At 39.0% G+C, this 23,790-nt stretch overlaps 1 protein-coding gene across 1 annotated transcript in view; it reads left to right on the top strand.

Annotated features, from left to right (window-relative positions):
- Nucleotides 1–4,773: 4,773 nt before the first annotated feature.
- Nucleotides 4,774–23,790, top strand: part of LOC143975983 (vomeronasal type-2 receptor 26-like) — a 59,894-nt gene continuing 40,877 nt past the window's right edge. The window contains exon 1 of the mRNA XM_077478511.1: nucleotides 4,774–5,201. Coding sequence (XP_077334637.1) covers nucleotides 4,774–5,201 — 428 coding nt within the window. The remainder of the gene's footprint in view (nucleotides 5,202–23,790) is intronic.

Here is a 23,790-nt window from a genome sequence, read left to right as displayed (position 1 = left end):
TCTATGAAATTAAAGTTTGAATTCTATTTGAAATACTAATTTTGTAAACCAGTTACATTCTTTCTACTTTATTCTTTTACTTTCAAAATTTGAACTTCAAAATTCAAATTTTGAAAGTTAGTTATGGATTTTTTCTAATTTATTTTATTCTGTTTTAAGTTTGAATTCAAGAAGATGGCTGTTTCTCTTCTTTTTTTACTCTATTCTATTCAATTTGAATTTTGTAGTTAAAAATTATAATTTTGAATGAAAGGTATATTCTTTCGATTTTATTCTATTCTGATCTAAATTTGAAATTCAATTACACGGGGGGGGGGGGCTATACTCTCCTATATGTCTCTATTCAAAATGCATATTTAAAATTTTGAATTTCCAAATCCGGATATATATTTTTAGATTTTATTTTATTATATTGAAATACAAATTTTGGAAAATGGCTATATTCTGTCTATTTTATTCTATTCTTTTCAGTTTTCAAATTGGGGAACATGGTTATATTATTTCTATTTTATTCAACTCCATTTTATTATAATCTATTCAACTTTTGGTTTTTGGATGACAGCTATATTCTTTCTATTTTATTTTATTCTATTCCATTCAAAATTTGGAAGTGCAAAGTGGATTTGCCTTTAGTAAATAACCCCCATTGTCACTGTAACTACACCAACTTACTAAAACAACTGGTATTGAGTATTGAAAGAAGAAGACGCACAATGTTGAGTATAAAACATTTTACGTCAAACACATTCACATGTGCGTTATAAAAGAGTTTATTAACAAACCAACCAACCAACATCTTTGGTGGGTGTATAACATGTATGTTTGACAGCATATAGCCTTTTTTGTGGCTAAACAGGCATGTTTAAAACCATAACAGCCACACCCTCAACTCAGGAACTTACAAAGTTCAACTTTGCTAAAGTGAAGGCCATATGAGACATTAGTATGTCAAAACGGTGTTGATTTTGCCTTCATCAGATGGGGAGATCTCACCCCTGTAAAAACCATATTTTGAAGACACACAAATTGGGACTCAAAATGTGGATTTCCCTCATAATCCCATGCCTAAAATGTGTGTCTTTTCCCTACATCTATTGTGCTATCTGCCATCATGGGATATCAATTGTGAGGGGTTCGCTCAGCAGCGGGTGTGTGTGTGACCCCCAGGATGGCTTCACAACACAAAATCAGGCACAGCAGACAGTGTTGTAGGTGAAAAAAAACAAAGGTGGGGTTTATTTATGCTACATGCAGTGAAAGATATAACAGCAAAACAAAAAGAAACATGAAAATAAATCCTGGTCAGCTTGACCACTTACTACACACGTAGATTCCCTGTCTAACAACTGGGTGCAGCCTTGTGATGCCCAGTCCCTGTCTCTCTGTTGTAGAAGTTTGCCACACAGGCGTTAACTCACCGCACAGAACAGATGCCACACTCCCCAGTCTACACAAACACAGAACTAGTTCCAGGATGGATCATCTACATAAGCATGCTGTTTTTTTTTGTAGAGATCTTAATGAGCCCATTTACTTCAGCTGGGCTCATTAACTCTTCCCCTGTAGGACTCCCAGCACTCCCTCTAGTGGTATAAGTCAGCATAAAGCTTGAATCTAGGGCATATATATTTTTCATCCTGGATGCAACCAGGTGATTTTACCTGCGTGCTGTCACACAATGTACACGTTTTGTGGGTGCAACCCCTTCCTTCAAACTAAAGTAGGTGAGAGGAAGAGGTTGCACCCCCAAGCACATGTTGACACACTGGGCCTCATTTCAGAAAGGACAATTCACTTTGCCCTACAAGTGCAATTTCAAATGCACTTGCATTACACTTGTAGTGCAAAGTAGTTTTGCTTTTTTTTAAATAAGCCACAGTGTGTCAACATATGCTAGATCCCATCATGGGGGATCACAGGACGTGTTTTAGGGTGATACTCCTTCCTCTCACCTACTTTAGTTTTGAGGAAGGGGTTGTATTGCGTACAAAGGTTTACATTGATATCCCAAGATGGTAGATAGCCCAGGTTGACAAACTGTGTGCAGCTTCAAAATTTGGCTTTGCAATTACTTTAAAACTTTAAAAAAACGTAAAACAATAATGACAAAATTTAAATTTTTGGGGGTTTTAGATTTTGGCTAAAACATCAATGATGTTGGTCAGTCTTTTTTGAACATCATTTATATTTTGCTTAACTTTTTCTAAATCCTGATTGCACACCATTATCTCACTGATAAGTATTTGTGCACTTGCATTGCTGAAGTGAGTTTCTTCTTCCACACCATCCACATCACCTAAAAAAAACAAAAACACACACCATGTATTATAAATATGCTGGCATATATTTATTACCTGAAGCTGTGGTCTCAGACACTGACCTGTTGTGGTCACCATTTCAACCACTTCCTGAACCTCTGCATCCACATCATCAGGTTGTGTGCTGATTATATTTAGAATGTATAATGTGCTAATATTAACCTCCCAATATAACACGGTGTAACCTCCTAATGGTTAATCAGTGAATCGTGTGCAAAATAAGCAAATGGAGCCTATTATAAATAACATACCATCCTTCACCATAACAAAATCCTATAATCCTATCCTGCACAAATATCTCAATAGGGCAGCATATCGCTGTGAAGAAATGTTATGTCTTTAGTGATTGATGAGTTTAGACAGGTTTCAATGAGTTATCCCAATGATAGAAATGGCTTTCTCATATATCCAGCTGTTCATTAGAATGGGCTGGCTTCTGGTTTTCAAAGAACTTCTGCAGTATGAAACAACAAAAGAAAAAGACCATTGCACAGACAGTATATTGAATATTCCCTATAAACTAAAGGTAAACTTCACTCACACTTTCCAGAAAAATGAATCGCATATGGTAAGGCCAGTTGCATACAGCTAACAGCTGGGATCTCCTCACACACCAACAGTGCACACACAGCACTGCTCTTTACTGATAGTAAAAAATATTGTGTTTTTTTTCAAAATTGTCGCTTTTCTTTTGTTTATAGCGCAAAAAGTAAAAACTGCAGAGGTGATCACATGCCACCAAAAGAAATCTCTATTTATGGGGTTAAAAAAGGCCATCAACTTTGTTTGGGTGCAATGTCACACAACCACGCAATTGTCAGTTAAAGTCGCAAAAAGTGCTCTGGTAAGGAAGGGGGTAAAATCTTCCGGAGCTGAAGTGGTTAACTAGATGTTATTGATCACTAATTTCTGATTTAACAAAGTGGTTTACATATCAGTAGACAGTAGTAGCCAAAAATCAGGAGCTCAAAATTGTGTGTGGTTGATGACCAAAACCAAAAACTATGTACCATTTTCATACACAGGAATATCTCAGCCGGGAGGAGGACATGGCAAGCAGTCTGATTGAATCCTAGGTTCCTCCCCTCTGCCCTCCAATCAGCGGGACCAGGAAGGCAAGCAACCTTGAGGAGTCCGTGGCTGTTTTCCTCAAACAGGCCACTGCAGAACTTAACATGACCCCTGGTATACATGAGGCATTTGGACTTGTCACTGCAAGCAAACTAGAAAACATGGAGGAGGGCCAATGCACAATCTGTGAAGAACTAATTTGGTAGGCCCTAAACAAGGGGATGAGGGGCGAACTAACAACATAAACCCAGCTGTGTGAGTTGGACCATACTCTTCCACCACCTTAAGCAACACCACCAACATCACAGCCACCCAATCCACCACTGCAGCATGGAAGGAAACATAGAAGGAAGTGTCGACAGTGATGACCTGGGTTTGGTGTGGCCTATCAAAAGACGCAGGCTGTTGTAAGACCACAGCCTCGGGACATATATTTCATCTGCTGCTGATCCCAATCTCTCGGAGTCCTGGATCGTATTGTGCTCCTTATTAAATTGACTCCCCAGGGGAGCATCAATCGTTTCAAAAAACTGTTAGCTAAGCACCTGAACAACCACAACATACAGGGATATACAATGTAATACTGACATAATCACACACATAGGTTGGACTTGATGGACTTGTGTCTTTTTCCAACATCACCTACTATGTAACTATGTAACATAACATTTGTTCACAAATAATAATAATAATTAATATTTTATGGTATTGTGTTATATCTTTGGGGTATTTCCTACCAGTGTGTAGGTGTGCACAGCCTGTTGCAATGGGGATTGCCCCCCACAGATCAAACACATATGTCTGTGTGTGTGTGCATGTGTATATATACTGACAGTGTCAGTAGAGTAGCGGACAGTTTCATTAGAGCAGTAAAGGTGTCAGTAGGGCAGTGGACAGTGTCAGTAGGACAGAGATTGGTGTCAGTAGGGTAGTGGACATTGTCAGTAGGGCAGAGATTGGTGTCTGTAGAGTAGTGGACAGTTTCACTAGAGCAGTAAACAGTGTCAGTAGGGCAGTGGACAGTGTCAATAGGGCAGACATTGGTGTCAGTAGGGCAGTGGACAGTGTCAGTAGGGCAGTGGATGGTGTCAGTAGAGCAGAGGTTGGCATCAGTAGAGTAGTGGACAGTGTCAGTAGGACAGAGATTTGTGTCAGTAGAGTAGTGGACGGTGTCAGCAGCGGGGTGCGGTATGGAGATGAGACGTGCTGTGTGAGCGTGCGGAAAACTTCTGGCCTCTGAGAGATTTGAGCAACACGGAGCAGCAGTGAGACACGGCGATAGCTCTCCCACTTCCTGGTTTCCCCAAGATTGCAGCATAGTATGGCAATATGCTAACGTACTGCTTTGCAGCCCCTTGGTAGAGAGAAGCTGCAGATGGGGCAGATGGCTGGCTGGAGAGTGTATTTGTCCCCACAGAGCGCGGAGCTGGGAAGAACAGCCCAGAAGATACTGGAGCAGGATGGGACAAGGCACGGATATCCCGAATACAAAGCTGGTCAAGGAGGACACAGGTATGAGAGGGAGAGGGAGACACAACTAAAGGGCCAAGGCCGGCCAGAATTTGAGAGAAGGAGTTTAGCAATGGCAGAGGACACTATGATTGGCGGACTGGGGATGGTGGAGTGGGATGGTTTGTCCAGGAGGGATGACCACTTGGCCATGGGGAAAAGCCCTAAGAGCCCTAAAAGTGACTATTCGGGTGTTAATAATAAGCTTAAGAAAGGAACCCGAGGACAGGACATGGTCCAGGTCACCCCGGTAGATGGGAGTGGAGGGGTGAGAACTGGGGAATCACCCCAGGGAGATGGACTGTGAGGGTGGAACCCCCAGTAGGGAACTGGGATATGTAAGCCAGGGATGGACCCCAGGAGGAGAGGGGGACTTAAGAACACAAATACAGAGACCTATACCCCTGACTCAAAGTCCTCCCCAGAGCAAGTGGTATTCCAAACAGAGGCAATAAGTATGGACTTGGATAAAGAGCTCAGAGAACATTTGAGAGCCCTTCCTACAAAAACGGATATACAATCACTTATTGCTGCAGTGGAATTGTCATGTAAACAAATAGTGGATGGGTTAAGGGAGGACACAGTAGCTCTGGGGTACAGAGTGGAAGAGATGGAGATAAGTCAAGTTGGGATTAAGCAGGTGGTGGCTGAAACTCAAGAGATGGTAAAGCATCATGAAGGAATAATAGATTCATTATTAGATCAATTTCTATGACCAGGAAAATAGACACCGTAGGCAAAATATTCGCATACGGGGGCTAGCTGAGGCAAGAGGGGATACAGATCTACTATAGACAGTCACTGGTCTTTTTTGTCAGGTTTTGGGGCTGCTGTAATTAGAAACAATTGAAATAGACATAGTGCAGAGGGGGCGTGGCCAGCGCACGAGCCGAATGGACGCTCTGTGAGAGAGCTCCGTGACACGAACGGGCATATTAGCAACAATTCACAGCGAATATCGGTAAAAAAGATACGAACAGACGACGGAAGAGTTCCTGAATCCGAAGGTGATGTCCAAAAAGCGGAAAGACGAACGGAAAATGAAAAAAACTAACGACATTCTCCTCTCAGTCAGCGGGAGGGAGAAAAAAAGATGGCGCAGATCCTCTCACAGATGCTGTACCAGCAATGGCCTCCTCAGGGAGAGCGCACTACCCTGACATGCCTGATGCTGCTCTAGAAGAATAAACTCACAAAACACATCTGGAATCTCCTCATGAGGAAGATTGCCTCAGCCCTACATGTCGCAGCCCGGCTAAAACTCGTATCAAACTGGATTTCACAGGCCAGGAGGTAAGCCATAAAATACCTCATATTAGTCAAGATAACACAGTCATAACTCCTATAGCTTTGCCTATAGCCGCATTCCCCACTAATAACCAGCCTATTCTGGACACCCAATTAAAAGAAATGCTATTATCTTTACATACTTCGCTTCCTTCATACGGATATTTTACAACTCACAAATCAATTCTCCAAAGCAGTGAACTCCTTAGGTGAAAGAGTACACACTATTGAGAACTCTATGGGAGACATGATCAATACTATTAATAATTTAATAGATGCTCATGAAGAAAATAAAGCTGAAAAAAGTGGCTTAAATTTAAAATCGCAGATTTAGAAGACCGCTCAAGGAAGAACAATCTCAAAATCAGGGGTATCCCTGAAAATATATAGCAGTCTGATCTTAAAAAATATGCCACTGACTTATTCTCCAACTTGCTGCCAGCTATACCAGCCTTAGAGCTCACAATTGATCGTATCCATCGGATTCCGAAACCGTCATTTCTCCCTCCACAGATACCACGTGATGAACTACTTAGAGTACACTTCTACCATGTTAAAGAACAAATCCTATATAAAGTGCGACATCTAGGACAACTTCCACAACCATATAATACAATCCAGATTTATGCTGACTTGTCTAAACATACTCTAGATATGAGAAGACAACTTTCCATGATTACAAAAGCTCTGCGTAATCATAAAATTGAATACCGTTGGAAACAACCATCTAAACTACTGATACAGAAGAACGACACCTACCATACAATCACTTCTGTGGAACAAGGCATTAAGTTACTTCACGCATGGGGTATTATCCCCGAACCAACTCCACCTATCGGAGCTAAGAAGAATCCAGAGAAACTTACGCCACAATGGCATTAGCTTTCATTGACTAGATCCAGTCAAAATACAATCCTATCTATAGGAAACCGATCTATCAGCTTGCCCGCCGTGCCGTGCGATACTAAATCTTTGGAACAGCTGACCTTTGAACTAATTCCCCATTCTAATGTTGCAGTATGCATTGAAATGTTTACCACTGCAAGTTAAGTTTAATGTTTGGTTATATTTTTGTTTGTGTTTTTACTTTTATTTTTTTCTTCACAGTATCCTATACACAACTCATAGCGTTCAAAGGGACAGGTATGTTGTGAACCTACAAAATTTGAATCAAAACTTTTCAGTCACTAAATTTTTGGACATTCATAGTCATTTCAGACTACAGATTGTTCACATGGAAGTAGAGTTTAAAGCTATTATCAGGCTAGTATGTACTTATTTTTTCCATCTTATTAATATCCTTTTATGAGTATAAAGTTAATATCTTTAAATACTAATGGTCTTAACCATCAAGCAAAAAGAGCGTCGATGTGGCAAATGGCTAACACCCAGCGATGTCAAATATTGTGTATACAAGAAACCCATTTCAAAACAGGCGCTATTCCCACTTGCACCCATAAGAACTTTCCTCACATATTTACAGCATCAGGCCAACAGAAAAAAAGAGGAGTACTTATTGCCATACATCATTCAGTTAATTTTCGATTACATGAATCTATTGTAGATACCAATGGACGATACCTCATATTAATATGTACCATTGATAATACACTTACTACATTGGTAAATGTGTATGCGCCTAATAAAAGGCAATCCCATTTTCTGAATGGCCTGATGAGAAAAATAGGTAAATGCCGAAAAGGTGCCTTAATAATTTGTGGAGACTTCAACACAATACATGAACAAGAACTAGACACTTCTAATCCCAAAACCAGAACCAACTGTGCACTTAAACATTTTTTGAATAAAAGCGATCTCTATGATGTATGGAGATGCCATCATCCTGGAGTTTGTGAATACACATATCATTCCCTGGTAAATAATACCTATACTCGTATTGATTATATTTTTACGGATAAGTGGTTATTGCAGCGGGTGAGGGAGTCTGACATTGCACCTTGGACTGATCATGCCCCAATTAGTATGACTATTCTACCTAAACACTTTCAAACGACCCATTTTCTATGGAGAACAAATGCATATCTTATCAAAATGCCTACCTATGCTACAGCTAAACAAAACCAGATAACTGAATTCTTTAAATATAATGTGGGATCGGTGTCAGACTCCGCCACCCTATGGGGTGCTCATAAAGCATTTAGTAGGGGAATCCTAATGCAACTGAATGCTGAATTCAGGAAAAATAAAACGAAACTCATTGAGAAACTTACTGCTGACATTAAAATATTAGATTCCCAAAACCAATCTCACCCATCACAACAAATGAAAACTAAACTACAAATATTACGACAGGAACTCAGAACGACTTTATTGGATACATTTGAAAAACATACTAGAAAACTTAAAGCTAAATATTACCATACTAGCAACAAAGCAGGAAAAAACATGGCACTTCGGATCAAAGGCAGATATTCCAAATCAAAGATTCCATATCTATACCACCCTATTACTAGAGAAAAATTGCAAGACCCCCAAGACATAGCAAATGCCTTTAGCTGTTATTATAGCTCCCTTTACAATCTTAAAGATGATTCTCAGACTCCCACACCTACCTCAAAGATAATAAGTGATTTCTTAGATACTATTAGTCTCCCATCATTAACTACTGATCAAATCTCTGATCTTAATGTCCCATTTTCAGTGGAAGAAATTGCTAGAACTATAGACTCCCTGCCCAACAATAAATCTCCGGGCTCAGACGGAATGATAGGAGAATACTATAAATTACTTTGAGATATACTGGCTCCCCACTTATGCTCACTTTTTAACGAAGCAGCATCCAAATCAGAATTTCCGGCTGAGATGCTTCAGGCCTTGATCATAACACTGCCGAAACCAGGCAAAGATCCCAATGCTCCCCAAAATTTCTGACCGATTTCATTATTGAACATTGACATCAAAATATACGCCAAAGCAATAGCGAATCGACTGATGAACTACATACCAGACCTCATTCACAAAGATCAATCTGACTTTACTAAAGGGCGACAATCTTCAGATACAACAAGACATCTGATTGATATTATACACTTCACTGAGAGACATCAAACGCCTTCTCTGCTCCTTTCTTTGGATGCAGAGAAGGCGTTTGATAGGGTCCATTGGGGCTATTTACAGTCAGTGCTTTTAAAATTCGGCTTTCATGGAAATATTTTATCGGCAATTTTTGCACTGTATAAGGGCCCCTCAGCAAGAGTATACACAAATGATATGATGTCTAGGCCCTTTGGCATCTCGAATGGAACACGACAAGGTTGCCCCTTATCTCCTTTAATATTTAATTTAGCCATCAAACCTCTAGCAGAACGTATACGATCTGGCACAAAACTATCTGGTATAAAAATTGGGCAAATAGATAATAAAATAAGTCTGTTCGCAGATGACATAGTGCTTATAGTGTCTGATCCTATTTCATCTCTCCCGAATCTCCAAAATATACTAACGACATTTGGAGCAGCATCATATTATAAAATCAATGAAACTAAGTCCCATATTTTAGACCTAGGATTAGATAACACAACCAGGCAGTTATTGTCTAATAAATACCCCTACCACTGGAAAGACGAGTGGATTTCTTACTTAGGAATCACTCTCACTAACAAAACAAAACAGTTATTTAAAACAAACTTTTTACCATTTAAGAAACATTTTGAAACAGATCTGACAACACTTAGTAAATTCGAACTTACATGGGCTGGTCGCCTGGCAGCTTTCAAAATGATGACCTTATCAAAATTATTATATCAACTTAGGTCCCTTCCAATATGTATCCCTAAATACTACTTTAAATCCTTACAAAGCAGTTTGGGAAAATATCTATGGAATGGCAAAAAATCCCGTTGCGCATACCATATACTAATTAAACATAGAAATATAGGTGGTGCGACCATACCTGATCTACAGGATTATTATGACGCAACTCTTTTGACCCAATTGCAAGAATGGTTCTTGCCTACTCCTAAAACTTTATGGGGACAAATTGAGAAAGACATCACACGACAGCCTAATATGCAATTCTGGTTACCTAGTAGGAAAATTAAGTCCACAATTACAGCTCAATACCCACCAACGGTGAAAGCGACGCTACACTCTTGGCAGAGAATCATCACATACAAATGGGATAAAGCTCCAATCACGGTGTTAAACCCTCCTCTAATAATTATACCAACATTAATTCCTGGCGTACAAATACACGACTGGAATTTGGGTCGGGATATCAAACTTAGTTCCTTCTTCCAACAGGGCTCATTAAAGTATTTTTCTCAGTTAAGTAATGAATTACAGCTTCCGAATTCTGAGCGATCTACATATATTCAAATAGAAAAGTGTCTGCTACACAATCCACAACTCAGAGCTTCAATCCCGGTTAAAATATGGTCTTTCCTCAATAACCATGCCACCTCACAGAAAGGAGTAGCTACAATATACCCAATTCTAGGGGAAAAAAACATACCCAGCAAACTACCTTCCTTCCTTAAATGGGAACAAGATTTGGGGCAAGACTTTTCAATTAAACAATGGATGGCTTCCCTACTAAGCATATATAGGGCCACTACATGTGTTACACTATGGGAACTGGCACAAAATTTTTTTCAAAGACAATACCTGACTCCACATATCCTAGCAAAATTCAAGGGGAACTTGTCACCTAATTGCTGGAGAAATTGTACCCAATTGGGGACCCTATTTCATATTATGTGGGACTGCCCAAGCTTACATAACTACTGGCAGGCAATCTTCCATTTACTCACTTCCATAACAGGTATTGTCCTTCAACTTTCACCAGAACTAGCCATTCTGAATATGAATTTACATACGATTCCCAAACAATATCATAAAGTAGTAACACATATACTTTTAGCTGCGAGACTATCCATAACTAGAAAATGGAAAACTGACTCTCTTCCTACTATGACAGAAGTTATAGAATTAACCCAACTCCACCACTCCTATGAATTGTTATTTCCTAATGACAAATCCCTATATATTAAGGAACAACAACTATGGGAACCTTGGAGTACATGGTACAAAAATTATACTTCCAAAATTTAGATAATGCTGATTCTTTAATCATATAGAAGAAAGAACTCCTGTGCGTTTTAATTTTTTTTTTGGATGGCTTTAAAAATAATTTCATAACAAAGTGACAAATATATCACATGTTTGTTTATCTGAATTGAGCTGCGAAGTGAGAATAGATCTTTATTTTCCTTCATAAAAGATAACTACTGTGTTTGAATTTCCTTTAGGATGTTGGACTAGGTACTCCAAGACACAGATAGATCCCTGTGAGGGGTGTCTTGGATTCCAGAAGTGGCCATTATCCATATCGCTATTTATAAATCTTACACTAATTATATTACGGACTTTATTATACAAATTCTAAGGCCGCGTACACACGCGGGGACTGTTCGCTGAAACTGTCCGCTGAAACCAAGTTTCAGCGGACAGTGCGCTTGTGTGTGGGCTTTCAGCGGACAGTTTCAGCGAACAGTCCGCTGAACAAGGTTTTTCGGAAATTCCGAAAAACTGTCCGCTGAAACCTTGTTTCAGCGGACAGTCCCTGCGTGTGTAGGCTTGTTCGTCAAACAAAGTTGCGCGCATGCTCAGAAAGGATTTTCACGCCGAAAGTTATAATGCAGTGTATAGGACGTCGTATTTTTCGTCCCGTCGTACGTGCCGTTCACGTCATCGCGCACGGTTTCAGCAAACTGTTCGTCCGTCGTGTGTGGCCATGTCCGTCCATGCTAATTTTGAGCGGACTGTTTGCTGAAACTGTTTGACGGACAAAGTTGGGCGAACAGTCCCCGCGTGTGTACGCGGCCTTAGAGACTTACTCTTGTTCGAGTCCCTTTATGACTATGAATATTAGATACTTGGGAATACTACTTTATTCTTTATTGTGGATTATTTGTTTATATGCTATATTGTGCTGAGAAAACCCTGTCACTACATTATACTGCGTTATGTTACTTTTATTACTATATATTATTTTTTTTTTGTAACCCTTGTTGTAACTAACTCTGCTAAAAATCTCAATAAAAACATTTGAAAAGAGTGACTCCTAAATGCGATTTTATGGCTTAATGTACACGGGACGTTTTTACAACCTCTCCTGAATGATTTAACTTGACAGATAGTAACCGACGTTTAAAACGTCTGTTTTGCCGTGTTTACATGCTGCGGCTAGACGCAAGTTACAACGTTGAGCCATGTTTATCTCTTGAAATGCCTCTAAACTCGACATATGAACTAATTTGTTTGGGTTCCAAAAAAGGCCTCTAAACTCAACTGCCTAGAGATGACTATAAATGAACCTGCATGTGACAGACCGATTTTGGGTCCTGGATTTTAAGGGGCACAGGGTGAATGAGAACCCCACTATAATCTGTGCTAGTCAGATTCAATGCTGTATATATGTATATATAATGTGTGTTGTCTCATGCTGTTGGGACACACACTGTCAGATGCTAATGTCATGAACTCCAGACACCTGTCTGAGGTGTAAATGAGTCTAGTCTGGCTTGTAAGGACATTCCAAACGTTGTTGTTTGTGCAAATTAACCCTTTGTTTATGTTTATAGTAATGTTTATTGAATTGTGAGCTAGGAGCCGAAAAGTCTTATCCCTTCAGTCAAACTAGTCTGAGTGTTGATTAGATAATTAGCTCATGCTAATTAGGTTAGGTTTTAGTCACCCCGCTGTATATATATTTTGTGTGAGATCTCAAATAAAGGTCATTCCTGATGTACTCCGAAGCCTGGTGTCGTCTAGTGCTTGGTGGTTCGTATAGTCAGATCCATTGGACTTGTGTTCCAGGACTTAGAAAGCGGTATATAGATGGAAGCACTCAATCGGAGTGTGGGATTGGTTCCGTCACACTGCGTACATGTACTGATAAAATAACATAGAGGAGAGTTCAGGAGCAGTTGAAAAAAATTCCCAACTGCTTCTAAACCTCCGTTTACCAGCAGCAGTGTACATGAGTACTTAGGCGTTCAGAAAATAGCCCATAAACTCCACTGCTGATAAATGTCCAAAAACTTCCATGTGTGCATGGACACATAGGATAACATAGAGGAGAGTTTATGAGTTATTAAAAAAAAATGCCCAAACTCCCCAAAACAGCTGTTTATAAACTTCAGTGGGCATGGAGCCTTAAACTGGACTTATTCAAGACAACTGATAAAGGGGCCACCTTGTGGTAGGGCCCATTGTGTTGTGAGGAAAGAAGCAACATCTAATGCCGCGTACACATGATTGGACTTTGATGGACTTGGTCTGGCAGACAATCCGACGGACTTTGCAGTTGAGGTCCGCCGAACTTTAAAACGAATGGACTCGGCCACACACGATCACTCTAAAAGTCAGACAGATTCGAACGTGATGACGTAGAATAAGGAAGTTCATAGCAAGTAGCCAATAGCTGCCCTAGTGTCGGTTTTAGTCCGTAAGACTAGCACACAGATGACCGGATTTTTCGACCGGACTCAAGTCCGTCAGAAAGTTTTATTTCTAGGTCCGCCGGACTTTTGGGAAGAAAAATTCCGCTGGAGCCCACGCACAATCAAATTGTCTGACGGATTTCAGTCCGCCGAACCAAGTCCGTCAAAGTTCGGTCGTGTGTACGCGGCATTACTCATGCCGAAATGGGTCATGCTGGGGTACTGGGTCTGTTTTATTCTAGGGTTGTTATATATAAGCTGGATCTCATATAGGAAGTCCAATCATATTACGAATGTCTCATTAGAAGCTAACCAGTAGCGGTATTTAGTTTAGTTATTGAGTTACAGGAAAAAAACAATACAATACAAAACATCAGGAACTATTGAAGAGTTTGTAAATTCATACATTCATAAATTCATACATTCACACATTTGTAAATTCATACATACGCACAATCGTAAATTCATACATTAGTAAATTTGTAAATCTGAAATAATAATTAACTAATAATAGCTTAACTATTACTAACTATTAAATTCTAGGTATTGTCATTTCCTTTCAAATTTGGCTGTTAGTGAACATTTGAAAAATCCAAAGTTACGAATTATCCGGAATAATGAATGCCGTATAAAAATGAATGGAACGTAATGAATAATAACAAATAACGATAATAAAAACTTTGTATTATTATTATTTATTATTAATTTGTTCCGTTCCATTTGTTTTGTATTCATTACATTCACTAACAGCCAAATTTGAAAGGAAATTACAATACCTATAATTTAATAGTTAGTTACAATTTCAGATTTTCAAATTTTCGGGTTTTTGGATTTTCAAATTTTCAAATTTCCGAAATTTCTAATTTATGAATGTACGAATATACACATTTTCGAATTTGCAAATGTACGAATTTCCGAATGTACAAATTTACGAATGTAAGAATTTAATAAATGTTCTAATTTAAGAATGTACAAATTTACAAATGTACGAATTTATTAATTTACTATTTTTTGAATTTTACGAATGTACGAATTTAAAAATTTCTGAATGTGCGAATGTATGAATTTACAAATTTATGAATGTACGAATGTATGAATTTACGAATGTACGGATTTACAAATTGTGATCATAACAAATGACCCGAAAAACAAAAAATGGGTATATAGAAATTTGTGTCGTTATTTCATGTAAGTGAATCCAGAATGGTTGTATTAATGGGCATGACCACCATATATGCAACAGTGTACCCTGTTCTCCGCATTTTCTCTAAAGCCCCGTACACACGAGCGGACTTTTCAACATCCAAAGTCCGTCAGACCGAGTCCGTCAGACTATCCGATCGTGTGTGGGCTGCAACGGACTTTCGCTTCGCAAAAGTCTGGGGGATTTTAGAAATGAAGCATGCTTCAAATTTTCCCTACGGAACTCCGCCGGACCCGGTCCCCTTCGAAAAATTCGCTCGTGTGTGTGCTACTCCGACGGACTAAAACCGACGCTAGGGCAGCTATTGGCTACTGTCTATGAACTTCCTACGTCGAATCCAGTCGTACGTCATCACGTTCGACTCCGTCGGAGTTTGGTGTGATGGTGTGTGGTCAAGTCCGTTCGGTCGAAAAGTCCGCCAGAACTCCGTCGGAACTCCGTCGGAACTCCTTTGGAGGTCTGTCAGACTTAATCCCTCTCGTGTGTACGGGGCATAACACACGGTTAGAAGTAGTAAAAAGTCCGATCGGATTATGTTGTCGGAAAATCTAATCGTGTGTAGGCTATATAGGACTTTTTCTGTTGGACTTTCCGGCGGAAGAATTTTGAGAGCTGGATTTAATATTTTCCAACAACAAAATCCGATTGGACTTTTTCCGATCATGTGTAGAGAATTCTGACATACAAAGTGCCACGCATGCTCAGAAAAAAATTGTAGATGAAAGCTATTTACTACTGGCCTCTACGTAGTCTCGTCGTACGTGTATAACATCACCTCGTTCAGAATGATCCGATTTTCAGACAACTTTGTGTGACTCTGTGTATGCAAGACTAGTTTCGGCCAAAATCCGTCGAAAAAAATCTGACGGATTTTGTGGTCAGAATGTTTGACTTTGTGTATGGGGCATAACAGTTACTAGAAATATCAGGGTTATATTTGTTGAGTAGGGAATGACATTCGATACCAACTAGTTAAAGTTTTATAATTGTTTTCTTGGGTCAAGACATTTATTGAGCCTTTATGGGCTATAGTAAAGATCCTTTCCCATTTTTTTCTGTAGTTCTGTAGTTCCTTGTAATGCCCTGTAATTCCCTATAATGCCCCATACACACGGTCCGATTTTCCAATGGGAAATGTTGGATGTGAGCTTGCTGGTGGAAAATCCGACCGTGTGTACACTCCATCGAACATTTGTTGTCTGACTTTCCGCCAACAAATGTTGGCTAGCATGTTCTCAAATTTTCCGCCAACAAATGATTGTTGTCTGAAAGTCCGATCGTGTGTTGAAGTAGAATTGTAAAGTATCGAACCGGGCAGAATTGATCCACTTCCCGACCGGCACACGCTGATGTACGTCGGCAGAATGGCATGGGCAGGCATATTGGCGTACAGGTGCATCCAGTTTTAAATGCCGCCCTGCCATCGCGTGCCGGTCGGGACCCCCGTGAGTCCAGTTTTGGGTTCCGCGGACTTGATCGCCGCAGGCATACCCGCGATCATCTCACGGGGCGGCTGAACGAGGAGATGACATCACCCCGTTCTGCCTAGCAACAAGTGACACTGATCTCTGCTCCATGTGATTGGAGCAGAGATCAGTGTACACTAAAACAAAGCCCAGCCCCCCATAGTTAGTAACACACCCCTAGGAACACTTAACCCCTACACTGCCACCCACTGGTTAACCCCTTCACTGCTAGTGTCATTTACACAGGAAGCACTGCATTTGTATAGCAGTGATTGCTGTATAAATGACAATGGTCCCAAAAATGTGTCAAAAATGTCCGATGTGTCCGCCATAATATCACAGTCACAATAAAAATTGCTGATCGCTGCCATTACCAGTAAAAAAAAAATATTAATAAAAATGCCATAAGACTATCCCCTATTTTATAAACGCTATAACGTTTGCGCAAACCAATCAATAATCACTTCTTGTGACTTTTTTTTTACCAAAAATATGTAGAAGAATACGTATCAGCCTAAATTGAGGGAAAAAAAGTTTTTTTATATATTTTTGGGGGATATTTATTATAACAAAAAGTAAAAAATAATGCATTTTTTTCAAAATTGTCACTATATTTTTGTTTATAGTGCAAAAAATAAAAAACGCAGAGGTGATCAAATACCACCAAAACAAAGCTCTATTTGTGGGAAAAAAAGGACGTAAATTTTGTTTGGGAGCCACGTCGCATGACCATGCAATTGTCAGTTAAAGCGACGCAGTGCTGAATCGTGGTGGTCTGGTCTTAAGCCAGCAAAATGGTCCAGGGCTAAAAGTGGTTAAGCAATGCAGGTTTATTAACAGCTGATAACATACAGGTTTATGTTCAAAATATTAAAAGATACAGGCCTAATTTATACAGTTTCTTACAATGCAAGCATATTAGTTATAGGTATTCTTATTCCCTAACCAAATTGAACCAATTGTGAATTGTTCTCACCTTGAAACAGAATGGGTCTTTTCTGCCAATTCTTGGGAACCCGTCGCCTGATAGGGACCAGTCCATCGACCAGTGGTCCAGTCCCTTCAGAGTTCTGGGTTCCAGCTTGACCAAGTTTGTGAGGTAAATTCACCTGAAACCACACTCTGGAACAAGTTAAAGCCGCGTACACACGGGCGGACTGTCTGGCCAACTTAGTCCGTCAGACAATCCAACGGATAGTCCGTCCTACTTTTGAATGAATGGACTTGACCACACACGGATGCACAAACAGTCCGTCGAAAGCTTGCGCGATGACGTGTACAGCACGTACGACGGGACTAGAAATAGGAAGTCCAATACACAGCAATGCAACCTTTCGCCGTGTAAATCCTTTCTGAGCATGCGCCATACTTAGTCCGTCGAACTAGCCTACTGACGAGCGGATTGTCCGCTGAAACCAAAGTCTGACGGACAGTATTACGGAAATTTCGAAATACTTAGTCCGCCAGACTGCAAGCTGAAAAAGTCAGCTGAAGCCCACACACGAGCAGACTGTCCGCTGAAATGTGTTTCGACGGACCAAGTTGGCCAGACAGTCCGCCCATGTGTACGCGGCTTAAGAAGTCTTCTCTGACTTGTACGAGGAGACAAGTTTCAGACAGATATTTGCCCATTGGTTCTGACTTCTATGACCCTTGTAATAGGGCTGCATACACAGAGTGCAGCCTTATGAGCTCCTATCTGACTTGTCTGACTAACAATTGTAGAGCTTGCATTTATATACCAATTTAGAAGCCTATTTCTGCCATCTGTCCTAAATATGATTGGTCACTAAGATCTATGTCAATGTAAACAACCATACATCTGACACCTGTTCTACAACCAGATAAACTTAATTATTCCCAGAATTCCTATATGTTCATTAAAAATGATTTAAAACTGCTTTTGTCCAATTAAAGACAATTAAAGGCACCCAGCTGTGTTAAATGCAACCATCCTCATCTTGATAAGGTTTAACTATATTCAAGAATAACAGATTTACGACTCTGGAAGAATGAACTTCCAATAACCCCACCAGATGTGTCATGTTTTTCACTATACAATCCTGTGTGTATACGTAAGGTACTGTATTACTTACTATATACTGTATATATATATATATATATATATATATATATATATATATATATATATATATATATATATATATATATATATATATATATATATATATACTTTTACACAAGCCAATTACTTATTCATATTCAATGTTATTATTAATATTATATATACTATATACATACACATGAGTGTACTTCGTATTCAATAGATTTTAACAGTTTTAATGAGGGCTCAAGCAGACCTTTGTTTTACCCTGTCAAACTTAATTTAATGTTCTGTACATAACTTTCCCGTATTCCACCTAATTATTTTAACCACCTGTTTTCTAATCTTTGACAGTGCTTATCTTATCAGCTATATTTCACTTCTGTCAAAAGTTCTCTCTTCTTCTAATTAGTAACTAAACATGAACTTTTCCTATCTCTGTGATTTATATGCGTTTCAAGACTTTAATATAACATTCTATATAACTTGAATGTGTTCTAATAAACTTTCACCCAGTAAACTATCTTATAAAAAATATCAGAAAGAAGCAGAGAGGTCATCTAAAGTTCAACATTTAAAAATGAAGACGTTTTCTATATTTTAGAATAACATAGTGTACATTAATGAAAATGTAATAACAATTTTTTACTATTGAATAATAATATTGCTAAGACCACTAAATAATAATAATAATAATTTTTGTTTCAATGTTTTTATTGATTATTATTGATAAAACAAATATTGCATGTTACATACACATAGTAAAACATAAATCTGAATATCATTGTAATTATGAAATACAGAATTTGAAAATAAAGCAACAATATGAATTGATATTTGGCATAAGATAGACATGCATAGATCAATAAAAAAAAAAAAAAAAATAAACAAAAAAAAAAAAAAAAACACACTTGTAAATATCTATCATATAGATGAAATTAGTCCAAGCTGGATAAAATTGATTTAAACAACACATGCGTATATATGGAGTCATATTAGTCGCATACCTACATCTCATAAGAAACCAAAAAAAAGGTGTAACAAACTAGAGTAACAATGAATCTGTAAATTCCATATTATCTCACGCACCCCTAATGGGATCAAACTGTGCGCGGAAATAATTTGAGTCTTAACATCAGACTATATATAAGGTAGTGGTCTGTATGGCTTTAATCTGAGCTACAACCAACATGGTTGTCTACCTTATAAGGAATTAGTATCCAGAATTGAGTACAAGCTGCTATATAAAAGCAGTGAAATGTCATTTATTCTATTATATTATGTTGGGGTCCCCAGGTCAAGCTAAACAGGGACAGATATTAGGGTGTTATATGTAGTCGAGCACTTAAAATGTGACCAAAATGACCACGTTTTATAAAATTTAGTATGAGTATCTTTCGCTTGAGAGATCAAGCCCTCCATTTCAGCTATTTTCTCTATTCTGCGGAGCCATTCAGAAATAGTGGGGGGAGAGGTAGAACGCCAATGAACGGGGATGCAAAGCTTTGCTGCATTTATAAGATGTAATGTGAGGGATCTTTTATAAGTGGATTGCGGAATAGATGTATGATGCAGGAGGTATTGAGCTGGCGTGTAGTCTGGGGAATAGGTTGTGATTTTAGTGATGAGCTTATGGACTTCCTTCCAATATGGTTGGATTAAAGGACAATCCCACCATATGTGGAGAAGAGAACCGTGCGCTAGATTACATCTCCAACATGTGGGAGGGATAGTAGAATGGAATTTGTGAATTCGGTCAGGCGTTCTATACCATCTAGAGTATAATTTGTATCCATTTTCTTGAGCGGTAACATTTAGGGAGCCTGAATGTATGTGTGTATATATGTTTTGCCAGTCCTCATGTGTTAAATCCAAGGACAGTTCTTTAACCCATTTCTTACATGTGGTGTCATTTGAGAAAGAAGCATCTGGGAACATTAAAGAATAGGTAAATGAAATGAGGTGTCTTTGAGGGTCTGTTTTGGAGCATAAGTTTTCAAACGGCGTATGGTCTCTATACCACAGAGATTGGGAGTTAGAGCTTTGCAAAAAATGTCTTATTTGAAGGTATTTAAAGAAAGGAATCTTCATTCCAGGGAAACGAGCTAAAATTTCTTGAAAAGATAATATCTGACCATTGTGATAGAAGGATTTAGCTCTCATGGGTTCCACTGCAGATATGTCAGCATCGGATTTAGGCAAAATACCAGGAGGGAAGTCCGGATTCTGGTCAATTGGGGTTAGTGGGCCCGGAACTGAGGCAATGTGTAGCTTCTTGCGAACTGAATGGAAGATTTGTAACGTGGGAGCTATTAGAGGATGTGATCTGACCTCATGTGTTAATTTTTGTGGATTGATCCATGGTAAATAAGACATTGGTAAATGGAGGACAGCTTCTTCCATACCTATCCAGGCCTTTGTCTTGTGATGTAAATGCCAATCTAATATTCTAGTCAGATGACAAGCCCAGTAATACTTTTGAATATCTGGAAGACCTATTCCCCCCTTCAATTTTGGGGACACTAGCTTACCCCATTTGACCCGTGATGGTTTCTCTGCCCAGATAAATTTTAAACATAATCTTTTGTATGTGGAGAAGAAAGCTGGCGGTAGTTTTATAGGAATTGTTTGGAGTAAATATAAGAGTCTAGGGAGTACATTCATTTTTATAATTGCTGCCCTACCAAACCAGGAAAAATTGCCTTTGTTCCAGTCTTGAAGGTTCTTCTGTATGGTTTTTAAAATGGGGGCGAAATTCTTATTGTAAAGATCAGGTAGTTTTGATGGTAATTGTATCCCTAGGTAGGTTATGGCTGATGCATCCCAGCCAAACGGGAAATTGGACTGACATTGCGATACAATGGAATCTGACAGAGAAATGTTGAGTGCTTTTGATTTGGATAAATTTATTTGGAGGTTGGAGATTTTTTCGAAAAGGTCAAAATCCTTCAATAAGTTCGGAATTGTTATGATGGGATCAGTAAGAAAAAGAAGAATATCATCTGCGTAAGCCGCTAATTTGTAATGAGTATTTGCTATTTCAACTCCTTTAATATCTCTGTTGGCTCTAATTTTGCTTAGAATAGGTTCCATGGTTAGTATAAATATAAGGGGGGATAAGGGACAACCCTGTCTAGTTCCATTCGACACGGAGAAAGCATCCGAAAGAAGACCATTAACTCTGATTTTTGCTGTTGGGGATGAATATAAGGTTAAGATATAGTTCATCATGCGTTCCTTGAAACCTATTTTGCGTAAGACTTCCGTCATATAGTCCCAGGCCACTCTGTCGAACGCTTTGTCCGCATCGAGGGAAAGGAAAAACGCAGGGGTGTTGGAAGATGTCAGCCAATGATGAATATTGAGTGCCTTCAAGGTATTGTCCCTAGCTTCTCTGCCTGGGACAAATCCCACTTGGTCCAGAGAAATCAAAGAGGACAGTAGAGGAAGTATACGATTAGCTAAAATTTTTGCATAAAGTTTCACATCAACATTTATTAAAGAAATGGGCCTGTAGTTAGAAACTATAGATGAATCTTTATTTGGTTTTGGTATCATAACTATATGGGCTTCTAAAAGATCTTTATTTTTATCTGAGAGGGTATCTAGGGAATTAAAGGTCTCTAAGAACCTTGGTATGAGAACTTCAGTGAATGTTTTATAGTAACTAACTGGCAGGCCATCTGGGCCAGGGCTTTTGTTTGGCTTCATAATTTTGAGGGCTTCCAGCGTTTCTTCCCTGGTAAGAGGTTTATCTAAATCATCTGCCTCCTCTTCAGTGATAGGGTGTGGACCATATTGTGTAAGGAAATCTTGTATTAATCTTATCCTGTCCTTGTTTGAGCCTGTCTGCGAATGGGATTGTATGTTGTAAAGTTTAGAAAAAAATTGTTTAAATTGATTTGCAATTCCACTGGATGATTCTATTTTATTCCCTTTGGGGTCCGTTATGTAATGAATGGTAGTATTTGCTTTTTTAGATTGCAGGGCTTTAGCTAGAAATTTGCTGGATTTATTCCCAAACTCATAGAAGGTTTTTTGTGATAGGGCATATTTGCGACGTATGGATTTCCCTAGTTCTTCTAGAAGTTCTTCCCTAGTTTTTAATAACTCTTGAAAAGTTTGATCAGCCAATGATTGTTTATGCTGTCTTTCCAGGGAATGAATTTTATCCGATAATTTGGATATCAGAGCTTGTCTAGCTTTTTGACATTGAGCGTTTATAGAAATTAGTTCTCCCCGTATGACACACTTATGTGCCGCCCAAAGGGTAACCGGGGTAATTTCGGAGGAATCATTCTCCTGAAAATACTGCAACAAGCGATCATTTATACGCTTTACATTTACTGGATCCGTTAAAATAGAGCTATTCATTCGCCAGATTGATTGTCTAGTGTTGGATGTAAAAAATGTGATTGTGACAGAAATAGGGTGATGATCTGAAATTACCATTGGGTCAATTGTAGCTTGATGAAGTAGATCCAAATCTGGTTGTGATAAGAAGAAGTAGTCTATTCTTGTGTATCTACGATGCGGAGGGGAATAGAAAGTGAAATCTTTACAGTTTGGGTTCAATGTGCGCCAAGTATCGTGTAACTCCAGGTTAGATAGCTGTGTTTTTATTGCCCGAAGAGCCCTGTGTGTGATAGAGGAGGCACCTGAGGACATATCAAGTGAGGGGTTCAATGCCAAATTGAAATCACCCCCGACAATGAGCATGCCTGCGCGAAATGTACTAAGGTTTTGTAAGGCATCGCGGAAATAAGGAACGTGTTGTTTGTTAGGGGCGTACAAATTGGCCAAAGTAACGAGTTTGTTATGCAATTTGCCTTTTAAAAAAATATATCTTGCATTAGTATCAATCAAAGTATCTTGGATCTGCAATGGGCATTTTTTAGATATCAGAATAGATACTCCCTTTGATTTGGAGTCTGGATTAGTGGCATGAAATACTGTTGGATACTCTGGATTGAAAAGTTTGGGGATATTATCTGATCTAAAATGTGTTTCTTGGAGGTATACAATGTCCGCTTTAGCTTTTCTTAGTAACATAAACAACTGAGATCTTTTTTCTGGAGTGTTAAGACCCCTTATGTTTAAAGAATATAGCTTGACCTGGGGAGGAGGGCCGTGCCTTCCTGCAAGAGACATTGTATGTTTTGATTAGTAGCTTTCTTTTTGGATTAACTTTGGCAATAGGGGAAAGGGGTAAGGGGAATAGACCAGGTTATGTGATAAGGCTAAGATGGTGTAATGTGGGGAAAGGTCTGAAGCAATAACCGAGCAGGTTATGGGATCTACCCAAGACCTGTGTAGAATCGGAGAAGTACAGAGCAAGGCCAGAGAAAGCCTACATAACACAGGCCAACTCTGGTCCAAGCTACTGTGTGGGGGTTGGATAAAA

This window comes from Lithobates pipiens, unplaced genomic scaffold (genome assembly GCF_037356315.1).
Source record: "Lithobates pipiens isolate NorthernLeopardFrog02 unplaced genomic scaffold, aLitPip1_a1.2 Scaffold_13, whole genome shotgun sequence".
NCBI classification, from domain to species: domain Eukaryota; kingdom Metazoa; phylum Chordata; class Amphibia; order Anura; family Ranidae; genus Lithobates; species Lithobates pipiens.
This window is presented reverse-complemented; position numbering and strand designations above follow the sequence as displayed.